Below are 20,426 nucleotides of genomic sequence, written 5' to 3' on the forward strand. Positions count from 1 at the left end.
TAACAAGTATTATCCACTCATTCTGCCATTTTTAAATCGGGAGTCGTGAGCCACAGGGAATGTCAGGGATGGAAGGCAGTCTGGAAAAATCTCCATTTTCTCGAAACATCGCATAGGTGATCTATTTGTCACGTGACGGTCAATGAATAGTGGAAAAAATACGAAAAATAAAGTATTGGCTATAACATTGTGCAAAACAACTCTCTTCTTCAGCAGCCCGGGGACTTACTTAATCCTGAAACGCCGTTGGTTCTGTGATTGGATTTAACTTCACACATCGTAGGAGGGTACATGAGAACGGTTTTATTGTTTCCCCAATTAGTTCCGATTGGGAGAGCGAATATGGCAGGATTCCCGGACCATACGGAGGATCGTCAGTTGCTATGATGATTTCGATTTATTGTGTTACTCATTTACAGCAGATCAGCGACGGCCCTGGTGATCGCATTGTGGACTGGCCTAAGTTTAAGCCATAAACGAGATGAAGGAGGATAACGAAGCCACATCTGCCGCCTCGGCGATTGGTTTCGCCTCAATGGCATCACCACCTACTTGCCACATTAGCACGATGCATTGTTTTTGTCGTGCGCCCATATATTAGTGACCTGCAGCCAGACCATAAAAATTATACTGGGAGGAAGTTATAAGTGTTTTTTTCTTGGTAACTGATAGCCACAAGCTTCCTTTAATTCGCATTTTTCTAAATTCATGCAACAAGACTAATAATCGGCAGCATTTTTCACTATCGACCAGAGTTCTTTTTCTTTAACTAAATATTTAAATGTTGCGTTTTTTCGTGTTTCTTAATGTATGGATACGCAGCGTAAATACTTACTGGGAAAAAACTCGCTGCCCGTTATACTTTTTCTCTTACCCTCTCTGTTATTCGGCCGCCCTACAACAATATAATAATTTTATCATGAATGCTTAGTAACGCCCACCACGAACACGCCCCTCTTGCCCAAAGCTCAGAAAAAACACAACGCGGCCGTGCCTCCAATCTCGGAAGAGTGAGCGAGGCCCGTACGTGCTGTCATCGATCGCGATCTTAAAACCAGGCGAGTATGACTATGGAGATGAGCGAAGTCCGAGAAGCGAAGCCCCGTCAGGTGATAAAGCTGCAACAGTTGGGCAGGAAAGCCAGGCAAGCCACTGATGCAAGCCCAAACGTGATTACAGACTTTGGGTTTATAAACATCGAGTGGCTCTAAGCCTGGGTCGCCCTGCATCTGCTCCTGGTGCAGGCTTTAGCGGCCCTCCTGTTGCGTTGCAATTACGGCGCGTGCAGCCAACGCCTGGCCCTGCCTCCCTTGGCAGAATGCTGCCCCTGCTGCTTACTGGTGCGGCACATGATGAATTCTTATTAGCTGTCTCTGGCCGCGGCAACTTCAACCGATCGGCTTCCTCATAACTTGTACTCTATTTCTCTTGCTTTTGCTCCTCGCCTTCGGTGGGATCAAAATTTGGATCCATTCCCAGTTTGCTGCCTGGCTGTCTGCCCTGGTCACCCGAACTTAAACAACATATCAGTTGGCAGGGATCAGACCATTTTCTGCATTTCTAAACTACACCTAAGGCAAACGCGCAAATTCTCAATGGAATTTGCGCAGAGTTCGCCAATCGATGATTAAAAGAACTTCAGGGAACCTGCTTTATTTTAAATATATAAATGAATTTAGTGACGATTTATTTTTTGATGCGAAAATGTGCCAAATATTATTTTCCCATGCTTTGTAGTAACTGGCAACTGTAGTGTAAAATGTGCAGCCGATAAGTGAAACTAACGATGATATCCCGGAAGTTTTTCAACTTTTCCAAAATGGATTACAATCGAAAAGAACAAAGCTTGCATCCTTTTTAATTTGCTATTTTATTAGAAGTGCAACGAGGTATGACAGTCCATATATGCACCGTCAAATAAACATAATTCTAATAATTTGTTAAAAGTTACTAAAATAGATACATTACATTTAATACAATTTGTTCATCAATTAAGCGTTTGCAGTTTCATCACTCGTTAAGGTCCACACCTTCCCCATTTACCTGAATGGTAATTTGGTCAGTGTGTCCGCTGTCCTCTGACTCTCTCTCCCGATGCAACTGCCGACGGGACGCAGGGGCTCCTCCTCGCCTAGGAAGTGAGCGCAAGGATATTTCATCGCTCTCGCGCCTCATGAATCGTCGCCGAGTCCTGGCGAAGTCAAAGCTTTCACGCTGCCGCTGCCGCGATTGGGCGTGGGCGGCGTCTGTCAACTGCTGCAAAGCCTGCGAGGAGTTGGAGCGCTGCAGCTGGGCGACTTCGCTATGGAGCTGCGGCTGACCTTGGCTAGATGCCGGCACAGGAGGCTGGCGTTGGCGACCCCCAAAGCATCCAGTTGAGTAGCGCCCATCCGCTGATCGCGATCGCCGGTGGCGTGCCGACTCCCGCGCACTAAGAAGTTGCTTTAAGGAAATAGTACTTGAGTACAAACCTCGGGGGTAATTAAATCATTTTTCAGTTGATTACCTGCTGCATTTCATCCTTGCGCATGCGGCGCAGTCCCTGCTGCTCCTCGAGTTTATTGCTCATCAGGCTCATCCAATCACGGGCTTGTCTGAGCGATAGGGAGCTCTGAGATCGTTCGGGTAACCGAGTCGGGAACAGCGTTTCGCGGGCTCCCACAACACTACCGCTGTCGAGGACAAATACTCGCGGAAAGTCTACTACAAAGTCGCGGCTTCGAATAAGGTCCGCCAAAGCACTAGGCCTGGTTTGCGCTGATCCAGCCACAGGCTCCGCAGACTCGTCCCGTGCCTCCACAACTGCCAGACCCTGCGGGGGATCAGGCTGATATTCCAGAATACTTTCCTCGCTGCCTAAAAACTGTAAGACAAAAACCATCTAGTTTTGGTTTGGCTCTGAGAAATCTGAGGAGCGGTTCTATATTCAAAAAGCGGTTCATTAGGTAAATTCTCAAAATTCAATATGTTTATTGGGGTTGTTCCTTAAAATGTTTGAGTCCATAATATGTTGAAGGTGTCTAGCACAGATAATGTATGAATACCTTTCGGATACCTTTGCCGATCAGCATGGTCTTGTTTCAAAGTTGGTGGTAAAGCAAATAACAAATTCATGAAACATGAATCTATAACCGAAACTACTCGGGGAATCCTTCTAAAACTCAAAAGTTATAATAGCACATCTAAAAAAGGTCATAAAACAATTATTAATAATTTATTTTTAAGCATAAAAACTTAAAAAAATAAATGCAAACAAACGCAAAGTAAATAAAGTTGTTTCATTCTTTATTTAATTTGAATAACTAAAAGCAAATACTTTGGCACCTTTTATATTACAGTAGTCATTAGTTCATAATGTGCGCTGAGTGCGATTTGTGTAGCCTTTTATATGTGACTAGCAACACAGTCGCTCATTTATTGCATTTACCATTACTTTTCCTACAGCTATCAGATATAGTCATTGTTTATAATTGTATTGGTATTGAATTTGAAGTAGGCATAGTTATTGTAGTACATACTCGCAAGTCATTTTCATTGCCTACTTTTATCGACAATTGTAAGTCTTACATAGAACTTAAACATATGCTTAAACCGTACGCGATTTAAGTGTATTCATGATTCCGTTTTCAAGTTGAACTTCTAGCGGTATTTTCTATTGTTGCTTAAATACATGTAAATGTGCGTGGGGTTTTTGTAAATAACTAAAATGGAAGTCTTCGTATCAGCTTTTTTAAGTACACTGCTCTTAAATGAGTTTATTTACACATGAGTGAATATATCCATAAGCTTTTTCATTACCTTAATCGGTATCAGCACTTTTAATTAAGTAAACCGAGGTGTACGTTAATCTTAGTAATCATGTTAAAACCAGTCAATGGCATGATCTGTTACACTACGTCCATTGGCGGGCATTACAAAATATAGGCTACACATTTGCAAAATCTATGAACCTAATCTGTACCGAAATTCATATTGACTACGTACAGAGTCTTACATGTTAAAATAATACAAAATTCGATTAGGGCTGAAAAGAACCCTGGACTCCATGGGCGGGTTTGCGTCAATTTTACTATACAAATTCCGATGCAAGGACCTCACTAAAGGAATATGAAAATTGGTCTGGTGGTATAGCTGGCTATAGCTAACTATAGCTGACTATTGAATACACGCGTTTTTATGTACAGAGTAAGCTGAACTTTGTACCTAAGCCTTATTCGTGGGTAGTTGGCGATATTTTAGACGTCGGTCACCTGATGACTGGCAGTGATTGCGTGCGGCACTGTGGCGGGAGCGGAGTTGCGTCTGCCGCGCTCCGCTGCCGCCTGCTGCGGGTGGGGTTGATACGCAAGTGGCGGTAGCTGCTGCTGGACACTACTGCTAGGACTACGACTACGCGGGAGATAGTGACTAGGAGCGAAACTACTCATGTTGCTGGCCTGGAGCTGCTGCAGGGGCTGCGGCCCCTGCGGTACGGCCACCATTATGACGGGCACCTCCTCTATGGAGGCGATTTGCGCTGTATGCTGCGGGCTGGGGGTTTGATAGATTTGGTCACCCACCACGTATCCATAGAACTTCAGGACGTCGAGCTTGCACATGGGACAGGTTCGATGCTCTATGAGCCACGGATCTATGCAGTTTTTATGGAACTCGTGCCTTAAATTAAGAAGTCAAATGGTATTTCTGTTGGAAGCTTGAAGAACTGGATTCTTACTTGCACGGCAGTATCCGTATGGTGTCCGTGGGCTTATAGGCCTCGATGCATATAGCACAGCAGTCGCTATCCAAGTCCTTCTCATCGCTGATTTTTCCGGTTTTCGTTGGAATCTTCATGATAGCCTTCTTGGTAACAGAGCAAAGATTGCGCTACATCGGCCAAAGGGTGGATTAATTTATGTATTTGTTTATCAAGAGAGGGCTTACCGATTGTTGGTCCTTTGCCTGCATGTAACGGAACCTCTGGATATAGTAGAAGATGAGCCATACCAGAGATATAATCATCAAAACAATAAATGAAATCGACACAAACAGCACTGATGTTCTGAAATATAAACGGAAAAAAAGTCAAGTATTTAGCTTAAGTTCACTAAGTTTAAGTTGACGAGAATATACCCAAACTCAGACTGAGTAATAAAACATAAATCTTTACAAATTTCCGAAACATGGACTAGGATTCACAGACTCGCTTGTCGAATAACTAGTTCTCAAGCTTTTGAGGGATCAAATATTATATTACTTTTCTGACTAACATATTGCTACCAATAATTGTCAAAAGAGTATTTCATCTATGACAATAAAATACCTGCTTTACCGACGTTATTGTGGTAAAGCAGTTTTTTCTTGGACTGTCACTAGTGGTGCATTAGACAACAGAGATGAACAAGGGGACGTAGCTCAGTGGTAGAGCGCTCGCTTCGCATGTGAGAAGTCCCGGGTTCAAACCCCGGCGTCTCCATCTGTTGTTTAAAGGTCAACGTGCTATTTTTTTCCCGAATACCAAATTTAGATATAGATCATTTTAACAAATTATTCATGACTCAGACCGAACCGTGTTTTTATTTGGTATATTATTTGGATTTATTCATGAAGTATTCTACTTTGACCTACAGAGATCACATAAAATAAGAAACCGAATATCAATAGTGTTAAACGTAACGTTACACTACAGTTTGACAGTCACATTATGTTACATTTTAGAACAGTTTTGAGGATTTGACAAGGAATTTGAAAGTACTGCTTTACCGACGTTATATTAAGCAGTTTTAGCGCAGTAGTGAAAGTGGTTCTGATTTCAGTTGACAATAGGTCAGAACAAAGCCGCAAGGGGACGTAGCTCAGTGGTAGAGCGCTCGCTTCGCATGTGAGAAGTCCCGGGTTCAAACCCCGGCGTCTCCAGCAGCAGATATGTCAATCTCTACTTTATATTTTTTTTGGAACTTGGTTTTACAAGTTAGTTGGATAAACCCGATCTCTGTAAGCAATATTTTGCAATTTCGGCTACCGAAATTACCGAGCGTTTAAAAGTATTGAATAATTGTGACATTTAAATCAAAATTATATTAGTAACCTGTTTGAAGGATTAGACTGATATTTATGTGCTTCTATGGGGACGTAGCTCAGTGGTAGAGCGCTCGCTTCGCATGTGAGAAGTCCCGGGTTCAAACCCCGGCGTCTCCAAGATAAGCAGGAGTAACTTTGTTTTGAATTCTTTTTTGCTTTGAAGTTAATAGGATGGAGCTTACCTATTTAAGCTGCTTACGGTGCGAACACCTCGACGTCCTTCGATGATCGAAATAGTTACGTTATAGCCCTTATCAAGAGTCATAGCCAGGTCTTGGCCAATGTTTTGATAAGTTATCACTGCGGCTATGTTTCCTGGGAAAAAAGTGTAATTTGATGAGCAGGCTGATAGATTGAATACTACGGCTGAAGCTCACTTGTTTTGCCCTTGATCTGCATCTTCTCCAGCTGCATTACTTGCTTGTCGTTGTAGATAATAACACCAGCAGCATTTTGCTGGTAGACATGCTTAACTTTTTCCTCAAAGGTGCAGCGTCCCCGTCGAACCAAAGCGATCCAGGTCTCCCCCTTATCTGGTGTGGGTGCTCCCAGGGTTCCACGTATGTATGGTGTGCACGCGTAATCGTCACTAAAGTTGTCCGTGGCGCTGATGTGGACCAAACGTCCCGTTACGTTCAACACCTTGCCCTCCCCGTATCTAGCCTGTTCCTGGGCGAATTCCATGTTGCACAGCATGTTGCCATGCTCAACATACGACCAGTTAAGGAAGGCGTAGTTATATACGTCCACAGCAATACGATCTTCCATGCCGGAGAAGCTGTGCGTGCCGTTGCCTGGTCTAAAGTAACGCTCCAAGTCCTGATTTGCGATGGACATGGCCGCCACTAAGGTAGTGGTCGTTGCAGGGGAAGTGAAAGGCGGGAGTCCTCCGAACAGCAAAACAAGGCATGCGAGTAGGAGCGTTTTCCGTAAATACATGACGCAGGACTGTATCAGCTGTTTTCTATTTTAATCAGAATGTCGCATTTGCCTCTTAGCGTTGTGGTACGGAAACTAAAACGAGAAAGACGAATTGAGTTAGACCAAATTTTTATTATATATTTATGAGGTTCTTTTTTAATACTTTTACAGCTACGCGCATTATGAGGTATGCACAGTCATTTCAGTTATTTGTCTAATTTAAGTCAAGTCTATTTGACTTATGTTCTGCAAAAAAAACCGTTTATTGTCAAATAAAATCAAATAGTGGTCCAAGTGTTCAAAGTTATAACTTGTTAAGCTCAGAAAAAAATTCCCTTTTTGACTGGGACCATATTTTTTAATTTTTAATTTAAAATTGGCTTGAAAGGTTTTAGGATCATCAAAAAAGTGTCGTTCGTTTAGATAGCCAGCAAAACAAAACATATGGCATTCCACTTTTGGACAACTATTTTTACTCCAATCGAAAAAAACGTATTATTTTTATCAAAAAATCGCAACAAAAGTTGTTGTAAAAAATCGGATATTTTCAATCGGCGTTTTTCCCATAACTTGGCCAAAAATGGCCGCACAGCTAAAATAAAGACTGTTTTGTGCTGCTAATAAACATAGCTAACTATGACTATCCCTACTTTTTCGGTTTTCGTAAAAAAAAAATTTGACAATTTTTGCATTTTCGATTGGGGGTATGTACCATCATCAGAAATTGCAAAAAATAGCAAAAAATTAGCATTTCAATGTATGTACATGGATCGATAGGGAATTTTGTTACGAATTCAACGAGCTATGGCATTCCACTTTTGGACAACTATTTTTACTCCAATCGAAAAAAAACGTATTACTTTTTATCAAAAAATCGCAACAAAAGTTGTAAAAAATCGGATATTTTCAATCGGCGTTTTTCCCATAACTTGGCCAAAAATGGCCGCACAGCTAAAATAAAGACTGTTTTGTGCTGCTAATAAACATAGCTAACTATGTCTATCCCTACTTTTTCGGTTTTCGTAAAAAAAAAAATTGGACAATTTTTGCATTTTCGATTGGGGGTATGTACCATCATCAAAATTTGCGAAAAATAGCAAAAAATTAGCATTTCAGTGTATGTAACTACATGAATCGATAGGGAATTTTGTTACGAATTCAACGAGCTATGGCATTCCACTTTTGGACAACTATTTTTACTCCAATCGAAAAAAAACGTATCATTTTTATCAAAAAATCGCAACAAAAGTTGTTGTAAAAAATCGGATATTTTCAATCGGCGTTTTTCCCATAACTTGGCCAAAAATGGCCGCACAGCTAAAATAAAGACTGTTTTGTGCTGCTAATAAACATAGCTAACTATGACTATCCCTACTTTTTCGGTTTTCGTAAAAAAAAATTTGACAATTTTTGCATTTTCGATTGGGGGTATGGTACCATCATCAAAAATTGCAAAAAATAGCAAAAAATTAGCATTTCAATGTATGTACATGGATCGATAGGGAATTTTGTTACGAATTCAACGAGCTATGGCATTCCACTTTTGGACAACTATTTTTACTCCAATCGAAAAAAAACGTATTATTTTTATCAAAAAATCGAAACAAAAGTTGTAAAAAATCGGATATTTTCAATCGGCGTTTTTCCCATAACTTGGCCAAAAATGGCCGCACAGCTAAAATAAAGACTGTTTTGTGCTGCTAATAAACATAGCTAACTATGTCTATCCCTACTTTTTCGGTTTTCGTAAAAAAAAAATTTGACAATTTTTGCATTTTCGATTGGGGGTATGTACCATCATCAAAATTTGCGAAAAACAGCAAAAAATTAGCATTTCAATGTATGTACATGGATCGATAGGGAATTTTGTTACGAATTCAACGAGCTATGGCATTCCACTTTTGGACAACTATTTTTACTCCAATCGAAAAAAAACGTATTATTTTTATCAAAAAATCGAAACAAAAGTTGTAAAAAATCGGATATTTTCAATCGGCGTTTTTCCCATAACTTGGCCAAAAATGGCCGCACAGCTAAAATAAAGACTGTTTTGTGCTGCTAATAAACATAGCTAACTATGTCTATCCCTACTTTTTCGGTTTTCGTAAAAAAAAAATTTGACAATTTTTGCATTTTCGATTGGGGGTATGTACCATCATCAAAATTTGCGAAAAACAGCAAAAAATTAGCATTTCAATGTATGTACATGGATCGATAGGGAATTTTGTTACGAATTCAACGAGCTATGGCATTCCACTTTTGGACAACTATTTTTACTCCAATCGAAAAAAAACGTATTATTTTTATCAAAAAATCGCAACAAAAGTTGTTGTAAAAGATCGGATATTTTCAATCGGCGTTTTTCCCATAACTTGGCCAAAAACGGCCGCACAGCTAAAATTAAGACTGTTTTGTGCTGCTAATAAACATAGCTAACTATGACTATCCCTACTTTTTCGGTTTTCGTAAAAAAAAAATTTGACAATTTTTGCATTTTCGATTGGGGGTATGGTACCATCATCAAAAATTGCAAAAAATAGCAAAAAATTAGCATTTCAATGTATGTACATGGATCGATAGGGAATTTTGTTACGAATTCAACGAGCTATGGCATTCCACTTTTGGACAACTATTTTTACTCCAATCGAAAAAAAACGTATTATTTTTATCAAAAAATCGAAACAAAAGTTGTAAAAAATCGGATATTTTCAATCGGCGTTTTTCCCATAACTTGGCCAAAAATGGCCGCACAGCTAAAATAAAGACTGTTTTGTGCTGCTAATAAACATAGCTAACTATGTCTATCCCTACTTTTTCGGTTTTCGTAAAAAAAAAATTTGACAATTTTTGCATTTTCGATTGGGGGTATGTACCATCATCAAAATTTGCGAAAAACAGCAAAAAATTAGCATTTCAATGTATGTACATGGATCGATAGGGAATTTTGTTACGAATTCAACGAGCTATGGCATTCCACTTTTGGACAACTATTTTTACTCCAATCGAAAAAAAACGTATTATTTTTATCAAAAAATCGAAACAAAAGTTGTAAAAAATCGGATATTTTCAATCGGCGTTTTTCCCATAACTTGGCCAAAAATGGCCGCACAGCTAAAATAAAGACTGTTTTGTGCTGCTAATAAACATAGCTAACTATGTCTATCCCTACTTTTTCGGTTTTCGTAAAAAAAAAATTTGACAATTTTTGCATTTTCGATTGGGGGTATGTACCATCATCAAAATTTGCGAAAAACAGCAAAAAATTAGCATTTCAATGTATGTACATGGATCGATAGGGAATTTTGTTACGAATTCAACGAGCTATGGCATTCCACTTTTGGACAACTATTTTTACTCCAATCGAAAAAAAACGTATTATTTTTATCAAAAAATCGCAACAAAAGTTGTTGTAAAAGATCGGATATTTTCAATCGGCGTTTTTCCCATAACTTGGCCAAAAACGGCCGCACAGCTAAAATTAAGACTGTTTTGTGCTGCTAATAAACATTTGCTGTTTTCAGCGCTATAGAAAAAAAACGGATTATTTTTTATCAAAAAATCGGAAACAAATTTTCTGTTTGCTAAAATAAAAATTAATTTGTTTTATGTTAAAACATAGTACGAACATGGCAATCATAATTTTTTTCACCTTTCCGTTTGTGCGCCTTTCGGGTATAACGACGTAAAATCGTCGGTCCCTTGAAAGTCGCTATAACCGGATTCTACTGTATCATATTTGCGTTTACAAGTTGTCGTTTTGGGGGCAAGAAACGTACAAATATAAACATTGGTCGTTGTTTTCTTTCTTGGCGAATCTTAAATAAAGGAATATACAAAAATATAAGGATATTGTATATTCCACAACCAGTCTGTATATGTATGTATATACAATGGGATTTTTTATTTTTAATATTTTGTTCATAGGGACAATAGCAAGTTTGTTTGTGTGCTCTCAAAACGCTTAGTAGTTAATAAAACATGAAGCGTAATAGAACAAAACTTTATTATTGAAGGCTAAAAATATATCTGAGCTTTCTTACAATAATAAAATTGGTGGTGCACGATGCGGCTATTGTACTTCCGTTTGATTATTTTTTATAAACTTTGGCAGTTTGCCAGGGCAAAATGGAACTTGTAATTGCAAGACAATTATTGTCTACTACCTCAATTTAAAATGATCCACAGGTGGTTTGTTTGTTAGGTAGAATGTTTTGGCTTGAGCGGACTTTAACCAATACATTTAGATTCATTAGCTTATTAAAGACTACTGCTAAAACATATTTCAACCTGCCTTTCGACAAACTACTTTTATATAAACACTAAAACTAGTTTATTTCCATAAACGAATATAGGAACTGCCGATACGAATATTTAATTTTTTTTTTTGTACCTTTTTATAGCAAAACGTGATTTGCAAAAACGTGCCTCGCGAACAATAATAACTTAGGTTAATTTTCATGTTTGTTTCCCGTATACAAATACACGAGAGTATCTAGTTGGTATGTATTTACATCTGTTTGCATATAACCCTGCTTTCTCGGCGACATTAAACTGCAAAAATCTGAATAATGAACAATGCACTGATTTGTCCCTAACTGATCCATTGCGTACAGTACAAGTATGAATGTAATACTTGCAGATTCACATGAGCTCAATAATCACATAATTTTCATACAGTTTCAAAGGTAAGAGGTTCACTTTGGTTCACATTGTCTCTGCCTTGCTAAGGGCCGCTTTGTACAAGGAGCAATCCTAAATGAGCATAGGAGTTTTAACTGCAAGGTCATTTTGGGGCCAGATATTTGGATCAAGGGCACTAAGAAAATGAGCTTGGATTAATTAAAGAAATGCTTTGGGAATGAGCGCCTGAGTCGTTTTGTATCCTTGAGTTGCGGCCAAAAAGGACTCGGCGAAACGAGCACCATAATGAGGTACAGCCTTGTAAGTATTTATAATGCACTTTTTGACTCGGAGACAAAACCAATAACAGCCATGACGTATCAAGAACATAACTGCCGAAAAAATCAAGTCTCTCGGAAACTCACTTCCAGTAAATTGCTTCTGGTAGTGCTGGAAGCCCTGGTAGTCAGAGAGTCAGAGTGCAGGTAGACCACAAGACACGGTCATAAAAATATTAACACCAGGTACTTGGTGCCGTGTTCCCCCAGTCACGTTTTTGAAGCGGGGTCGCTGCGATTCACTGCCGAGTTGTTATTCTTCTAGTGTTTGTCGTATCCCTAAGTGCGCCAGTCAGAGAGAGGGAAGGAACATGTGTAAGCCAGCGCCGGCAACGGCGTCATAAATCTTTGCACACCTTCCACGTGCTGTCCACCCACTACATGCCAGCCACTACCGCCCGCCACACCCCATGAACCCCTTCGCTGTCGGCGGTCGGAAGCAGGCTTGGATCGGCTTTTTCCATGCGCCCATCCATTCATTCCATTCATTAGCCACTCGTACGTCAGCAGTGTAAAAACGTGATTTCCGCTATTTCTCTGCTGGCTCTGTTTGAGCGTAATTGTTTGGCCAACTTTGGTTGTTTGCCGCTCTGATCAAAAATAAATATTAAATCGTTTCCCATTTCATTATAAAAGGCTTAACTTTTAGTATGAACGCAAATATCAGGTTGGTGATACCCGTTTTCTGTCCAGCAAGTTCATGACACGAAACATCGCAAAAGTCTTGAAGACCAAATCCGGATTTAGAATGGAGAGAGAGGCATCGCACAGCAGTTATTGACAATATCTCAGCACTTGTTGCAAACACGTGATTTCCACCACAATCTACTGGGTATCCATCCACCTTATCACCGTCATAAGAACACAGGAACACGCGTCAGAATATTTAGTATTTAGCACTTGGTAATTAGTGAGCGGTTCCCTTCATAGCAAACCCTCTCCACCCCCACCCAATTTGGCCATGGCAACGTGCTGGTGGCTTGCGATTTGCGTGCCGAGATTGCTAAACAATATTGATTTGTTTAGTACGGGGAGGTATTTATTCATCGCCAGTTTGAAGCCCCTTCACTGTGCCATCTCGTCTAGCATCAAACAATTCGCAGTTTTATCCAATTAGTGCGAAGAATTGGTTTTTGTTGGATGACATTTTTAGCCATATCAAATTCCACGCACACGTCTTATCGCTGTCTCCTCCTCGCAATGTTATTCCTTTTTCCTTTTCCTCTAGGCTCGCGCCATTCTGTGCTTGGCTTCGCTATTTTTGTTTCAAACATTTTATTCAATTATGTCAGACAAGGCAGAATATTTTTATTCAGCTTTGCTATGCCCATTCTCGGATGCAAATAGAAGTCTTGCCCGCAATTAATAAGCAAGGTGAGTAGGTCCAACTATCGATCTACTCAGCTTCCTGGTTCTGCCTCGCCATTCGACTGCCGCTGCTAATTGTGGGCAGCTTATTGAAATCAATAAAAATATAAAAAAAATCAAATATAACAAGAGAGAACGCTATAGTCGAGTTCCCCGACTATCTGATACCCGTTACTCAGCTAGTGGAAGGGAGAAGGAGAGTCTTAAACACAGTTTTTGCTGGTTTGTAGGCGTTATAGTGGGCGTGGCCAAAAGTTTTTTGGCAAATCGATAGAAGTTTACAAGACCAATACAAAAATGAAAAAATATCAAAACATTTTTCAAAAGTGTGGGCGTAGCAGCTTTGGGCGGTTTGTGGGCGTTAGAGTGGGCGTGGCAAAAAGTTTGTTGGCAAATCGATAGAAATTTACAAGACCAATACAAAAATGAAAAAATATCAAAACATTTTTCAAAAGTGTGGGCGTGACAGCTTTGGGCGGTTTGTGGGCGTTAGAGTGGGCGTGGCAAAAAGTTTTTTTGCAAATCGATAGAAATTTACAAGACCAATACAAAAATGAAAAAATATTAAAACATTTTTCCAAAATGTGGGCGTGGCAGTTTTGGGCGGTTTGTGGGCGTTAGAGTGGGCGTGGCAACCTGAATCGACAAACTTGCGCTGCGTCTATGTCCCTGGAGTCTGTATACTTAATCTCAACTTTCTAGCTTTTGTAGTTCCTGAGATCTCGACGTTCATACGGACAGACGGACAGACGGACAGACGGACAGACGGACAGACAGACGGACGGACAGACGGACATGGCCAGATCGACTCGGCTACTGATCCTGATCAAGAATATATATACTTTATATGGTCGGAAACGCTTCCTTCTGCCTGTTACATACTTTTCAACGAATCTAGTATACCCTTTTACTCTACGAGTAACGGGTATAAAAATAGCACAGATGATTTCTGGACTTTCTTCAAAAATGTGTCGATGTATTAATCAGTAGGTGCACTCTGCAGGGGAAAACAACGTGCTGAACTAGGGTCAGGGAATGTCAGGGTAAATGCTTTGCTCACCACTTAAGGACGCAGTTGTCACGGACTACCAAGGCATGCATACAAAGGCGGGGACTGCAGTACCGGTCCCGCCCAGGCATTTGTCGCCCTAATTAACGTCGCCCTGGGAAGTCAGGATCCGGCACAGACAGCGCCAAAGACAGCGGCCCACCAGAAAATATTGTTCTTTGTCTTTGCATGCAAATGCATCTCCTGCAGCGCCGTGATTGGGAATGGGGGCTTCGAAATAACGCCCTCCTGGAGTCTATGCTGGGGACTGGGGTAAGTGAGTCATGCTCGGAGTTGCTTGAGTCAGCGATGGGGAGATTTTATGAACTGGGTGTAGTGATGGGAAAATTAAAACCCATGAAGTCATTTAATTTAAAGTGCAATCAAATTAAACATACAAATTTAAACTGTTCAAAAATTTGGCTAATTACGAAGCAGAAAATAATATCTCGGCCATGTCTGCCATGTGATTAAACATACTTCTGTTCGAGTTGTCACAGCACAGCCGTCCGTTTTAATAATTTAAAGATTTTGAAGATCAACACATGCTATTATTTTCGTAAGACAAATTTGCGTTTTTCACGTATTCAGTGCAGGCAGTTTAAATACATAGCGATGTTGACCAGCGAAACCAATTGATGATCAATGGACACTTGCATTTGTTATTGTTCTGAATCTCCGAAAGCGTGAAAGTAATAAGAACTTAAAGAGACAAAAAAACTATTCTATGTCACACACGCTAGATTTCAGTAAATTGAGCAAGTCTAAACTGGCCTCAGCTGTGTAAATGCGGGGATAACTGACTTCAGTTCGAGTCACTGGCCCCAACAACGACAGACTTCGGTAGACAAAGGTCTTTGGACACACGGTTAGGAAGTGGCTCTCGCCAGCTAACGGCACTTGATTTTTAATTAATTCCCCGCTGCCAAGAGTTTTCTAGCACGCGTTTCTAATTTGTCTGATAAGTAAGGTGACGTAAAACTGGTCATTCATACACTTGCCACATTCATTCACATTGACCGTTTTCAGGCCAGAGCCTGACAGATCTGGTACATCTGGATCTGAACTAGTAGCCATCTGACTTTCCTGCAGTTATCATAGATATTTATAAGCAGAAGAGTATTTTTAACACTTTTGTGTATGCTCAAGGTGCTGCTAGAGCAGCGCTAACTCGCTTACAAAAAGCCACATGGCTCTAATGATAGAGAAAGTATTTAAGTTCAATCTTAAAAAACAGCTTAAAAACTGCAAAGATTGTTAAATCCCCAACCTGATATTTGCATAAATACTTACGTATGTAGTGGGCCAGTTAATTACGTCTAAGTGAGCTACATTTTCCAATGCTTTACTTTCGCTCCTTATCCGGATTATATCTTTCTTGTAGATCTCCACGAGTCTTCGCGATTTTGTTGATTTGTGCTTTCAAATTATTTAAACGTCATCTTAAAATATGTTGTGCAAGCCATGATAAATATTGGCTTGGAATAAATCGGCCTGATATAATTCCGAAGCAATATTAGTATATTCATAAAAGCGATTTAACAGTGGCCATAAAACCAAATAGGTATGTATTTATGTATGTACATACATCAATGATTATGGAAAAGTATATTCGCAACCAAAGGACGAAAAATGGAAAACTCAATTAGTTAATGCCATCAACACTTAGGGCTCGTTAAATTTTAACTAGAATGAACCGGTCACAGCTTAACTTATTTATCGCAATCATAAATAACAAGAACGTGACTATGTTGTTGTCTGCAGCAGTTAAAATCGCCACCGGCTACTACTGGTTCCAAAGAGCGAGTGCCTCATCCGTCCTCAGCCGGTTTTATATTTAGTAAACATATATTTTTGCACTGTTTGGCGCGTGCCTGAATGCCTTTCCCCGAAATGTCCAAAAATGATACCTCACCAGGAAATTTTCATTTGCAACTTGAAATATTATGCATGGATAATTAACACCAACAAATGTGTGTCTATGCGCTACAATAATTGAACTGTATTTTTCGAATTTTCTATGAATCAGATGACATACTTATGGCAAGCCAATTTTCCAACATTTCTGGATTGAGTTAAGAGAAAGAAATGTTAAAAGCGGATCAGCGGTCGCCAACTCACAATCAGGCGTTAAAACTCGAAGGTATACGTCGCGTGAAAGATGTTTGTCTAGTGAATAAAGAAAATCTTTAGATATTAAAATAATTGGGAGTGCATCGCGTTGCAAACTAAACACTTGTAAAAAAAGTGTTGGTGGAAGAAGAACTTTGTATGCAAACAATGATATCTACGACAGTGAAATGAATCCGTATTGGCGTTGGCTAATTGGGAGAACGACTGCTATGATTACAACGCAATTGTTTTTACTATTGGTCCATATCAACGCTGCTGAGATGGCGACTGATAAGGTGGTATCTGACATGCAAGCCGGAAGCGCTGCCGTTTTACTTTATCTCGCTTTATGTACGTATATACTTTCGCTATGCAAGCCACTTGCTCAACAAAGTATTCCACCCTTGGGTATGTCTCGTTTCCTCTATGATGAAAACATCCACTCCAGATGTTGGTCAATAGCATTATTTCGAAGTGACCCAATTAAAGAGGCTGTTGTAGACCAGTAACCCAAATTGCCATTTCAAACGAAAGTGTCCATGCCCCAGCCATTTTGACAATCTTGTGCAGTTATTGCAATCGTAGTTCTTTGCATTGAGAAACTCTTTTTCCACTCGCGTTTCTATTGCCAGTGGCATCCCTCCGGATATACATACAAGCGAAAAAGTTTGTAGCTGGAAATACATTAACAATAGACCGGAGACAAAAAAAAAACCATATGAGTAACAACAACAATTATCGGGTAAATGGGAGCTTGAGTTTTGGTTGAAACTGCGGATTGAAAAAGAACGCGCATGCGCTGCTCTTCTCACTAACCAGCGTGCAGACTTGTTTTCGGTAGCATTTAAAGGTTGGAAACATCTGACAATGACTCCTGCAGGACGAGAATATAAGCAGTACGAAGGAGTAGTCAACCGCTATAATTCAGTCCCAAACCAGTCAACATGTCAGCGTCCTTTAAGAGGAGGCAATCGGTTTTTGGATCCAATCGCGTTTCTGAATTAGAAGCAATCTGAACATCTGAACGCAAAGGAGTGGCTCGAGTTGGTTCCTGCGGAGAGGGAAAACATGCTCTGAGACCGCTGGGCGTTCGTTCTATTGATTTTTCCCAGGTTCTTTGTTTCCGTTGGCAGATTCACTCAGTATCCATGCTGTATAAAAATGCAGCATCTGATTCATTAAATTGCGTATTAGGTGTGGACAAAGGTTTGAAAACCAGACCTGCGATTTCACGAAAAGAAAAGTTTAAACTGCAGTCCAATCGAAATTAAACTTAAGGATATAGGAAATCTTATGATAGGTAACCTGTTGCATAAATTATCAGTTCCTCTGTGATCATTTTAACATAAATACATGTTTTATTTAGCATTAGTTCAAGTTGGCAGGCATTGACCTTTGCGAAAATTTTGAACGTGTGTTGCACAACTCTTTTCAAGCAGTATACCCTTACAGAGAAAAACAACTTTTTCCGTCATAGCCGAAAATTGAGCTATTCTGTTTAAATATGTAAATAAACTCACCTGAATATAAATTGTGGAAGCGAAACACTTTTTATAGAAGAGCTCAGTATTGTTGTGTCTTGCCTCTGCTGACGAAAAGTATTCAACACTCGAAGTATCCGAACTGGTTGTCGCTTTTGTTGCCTCAACAGCTGTTTCTACCCCCTCACACACGAATAACATAAATAAACAGCAGATACCTTCTTCTCTATAGCACGGCTGAAATATATCTGCACTTTTTAATTTTCTTGGCGCATTTTCGTAATAATTTTTGTTGAAGCTACTTTATCTATTTTGTTTTTGTTACGCGAACGCGATTGAAGTATATGTATTCATGTGTATTCTTTTAATAGACTGCCCCTGTAGCTCCAAGACACTGGCTGAAGCGCAGTTTTCTTTAGATATCACTTGTCAGGCTGCAGCTGAGCTAGTTCCGGCACAATTATTTATTCACTAAACAACTGACTAACGAGTTAAAAATGCAATTAGTACAGATCCGCAGATACGCGCCACCTGGAGCGCCAATATAGCAGTCGGATATCCGATTCGATGCAAGCACGGAAAAAGACTGATTCAGCGCTGTGAAAAAATTGAAACGCTGCCTGCTGTTAAAACAAAAACAGTGACAATTCCATTCCAATTTGATTCGACAAGCTAACTGAGATCCCAGGCGTTTCACCTTCACCTCGACGGAACACAGTGGAAACGGAACTGTTTAGCTGCTGCTCTCTAAAATGTACAAAGAGAAAAGAGAATTTCGAATCATCGAAATTGAAACTAAAATTTTATTCGAGTTCGAAGCTGAAACGAATTCTCAAATACAAACTTGTTATGGTTCGTGGCTCTGCTATCAGCAGAGAGGAAAAAGAAAAAAGAAGCTAAATAAAAATAATAACAATATAAATGGTACGATCTGAAAAAATCACTATTTTGTTTGGTCAATCATTACTCATTATTTGATACATCGTAATTCACACCGACTTCAAAGCAAATATTTGAATATATCTTTCTAAAAATCAACTACAATTTATTATATGCTATTAGGCTTTTATTTATCTACGCTGTATATAAAGTCCTGTATATAAAGGTGACGGAAAAGTTTACACTTTACATCCTTTCTGAAATATTTATATAGACTTGTAAGACTTTTAGAGCAGTTCCTTTAAATATTAGATGCACCCGAGAATTTTGATACCTTCAACATACCCAGGATTTTTAAAATCACCAGGTACTTTACTGCTTTTCCCTTTGGAACACCTTCACTGAGGCTTAGCATGCTATTTTTAGAGCTCGACGGCCCGGTCTTGTGTTGTGGCGATGAGCGGCTTGTCACATGGCCCCTTGCCTGATTCGTCAATGTGACCATCTCGACGACAAAGGCCGTTAGTAACTAATTATTGGGATGATCATTGACACACTAATTACCTAGGGCCCGCAAAGTTATACAAAACATAATTTTTGGCAGAAATTCAATTTCTGTGACTTCATGTGGAAATCAAAACAAACCGTTCTCTGCACGTGTTGATAATCGTACTCATTGCCGATAAGGCTTTTGGTATCTTTAAAATGTGCACAGACTGTCAAGCCATTTCGAAACACTGCCTTGCGACACTTACATAAAATAAATATGTGATTTAGACTTAATAAAACATACTAAAGCTGCGCCCGAGAGGCTTCTTAAGGTATATACTATTAATAAGCATTCGCTTTAGCGACAGGGTTCAAAAGTGAATAATCTGTTTTGACTGCCTCGCCAGTTCAACGAACGAAAGTATAGAGAGGCAGCAGCAATGCCGCGATTGGTGATGCATTAGCCGAAGAATCAGCGCGATAAAGATAAAGTTTGCACCGAGCAATCTGACTCAGCGGGTGAAAGAAAAATATATTTCAGCACCTTACAACTTAGGCTAATACGGGCTAGTTAGGAATTCTGAATAAATACCATTTTCAAATTAAATCTAGGTCACACAAAAATATATTAAGCATACACGTTAGGCAGCCAATGCTGAGTGTTCCGTATCTTTGGCAGCTTAATTCAGCCCATTTGGGCGCGCCGGCTAACTATAGTAAGCGGTATTTATTGATTAATTTTAAATGCATTACCTATTGACGCAAGATAAATTTTAGAGCTCCATCTTTTGTTTGCGTTCAATAAGAGCACAACACATTGCACCACCTAGTGGTGAATGATATGTATTTTACACACATGTAAAATAAATCATGTAAATTACATAACACACTGTCAATAGTTTTTTCTTTATATATGAAAATCGCAGAATCACGGAATCACAGAAAGTATTCTGTAATGTCAAATGGGTTATATTGTATCAAACAGAAGGCTCTCGGACCAATTGGAAATTATAAATGCATAAATCGAACAAAAATGATTTCTCACAATTTCCAGATCTATCGGAAAGACCCCCCAATGTAAGCGAAACTGGAACTCGCCCTGTACCACTT

The 20,426-nt window shown here is 39.6% G+C and overlaps 1 protein-coding gene and 3 non-coding genes across 4 annotated transcripts; 3 read left to right on the forward strand and 1 right to left on the reverse strand.

Moving 5' to 3' along the window:
- Positions 1–1,895: 1,895 nt before the first annotated feature.
- On the reverse strand, positions 1,896–18,545 carry LOC120445162 (protein goliath). Its single transcript, XM_039625337.2, has 8 exons — positions 17,988–18,545; positions 6,438–7,074; positions 6,243–6,375; positions 4,924–5,041; positions 4,715–4,866; positions 4,560–4,656; positions 2,507–2,863; positions 1,896–2,442 (listed from the first exon to the last, which is right to left on the reverse strand). Exons 2-8 carry the CDS (start codon positions 6,997–6,999, stop codon positions 2,011–2,013), a joined length of 1,851 nt encoding a protein of 616 aa, XP_039481271.1. The 5' UTR covers positions 7,000–7,074; positions 17,988–18,545; the 3' UTR covers positions 1,896–2,010.
- On the forward strand, positions 5,384–5,455 carry Trnaa-cgc. The gene has a single exon. It is a non-coding gene; the product is annotated as a tRNA-Ala (tRNA).
- Positions 5,824–5,895, forward strand: Trnaa-cgc. The gene has a single exon. It is a non-coding gene; the product is annotated as a tRNA-Ala (tRNA).
- Trnaa-cgc lies at positions 6,106–6,177 on the forward strand. The gene has a single exon. It is a non-coding gene; the product is annotated as a tRNA-Ala (tRNA).
- Positions 18,546–20,426: the final 1,881 nt, after the last annotated feature.

The sequence above is a fragment of the Drosophila santomea genome, chromosome 2R (genome assembly GCF_016746245.2).
Source record: "Drosophila santomea strain STO CAGO 1482 chromosome 2R, Prin_Dsan_1.1, whole genome shotgun sequence".
NCBI lineage: Eukaryota > Metazoa > Arthropoda > Insecta > Diptera > Drosophilidae > Drosophila > Drosophila santomea.

Bases quoted from the DNA above. Each gene is read 5' to 3' on its own strand.
- LOC120445162 (XM_039625337.2), bottom strand. From the start codon at position 6,999: ATGTATTTACGGAAAACGCTCCTACTCGCATGCCTTGTTTTGCTGTTC. The intron at 5,042-6,242 runs GTAAGCTCCATC...TTTATATTTCAG, and splicing joins ACCGTAAGCAGCTTAAATAG to AACATCAGTGCTGTTTGTGT. The intron at 2,864-4,559 runs GTGGGTGACCAA...TTTGTCTTACAG, and splicing joins TGAAGTTCTATGGATACGTG to TTTTTAGGCAGCGAGGAAAG.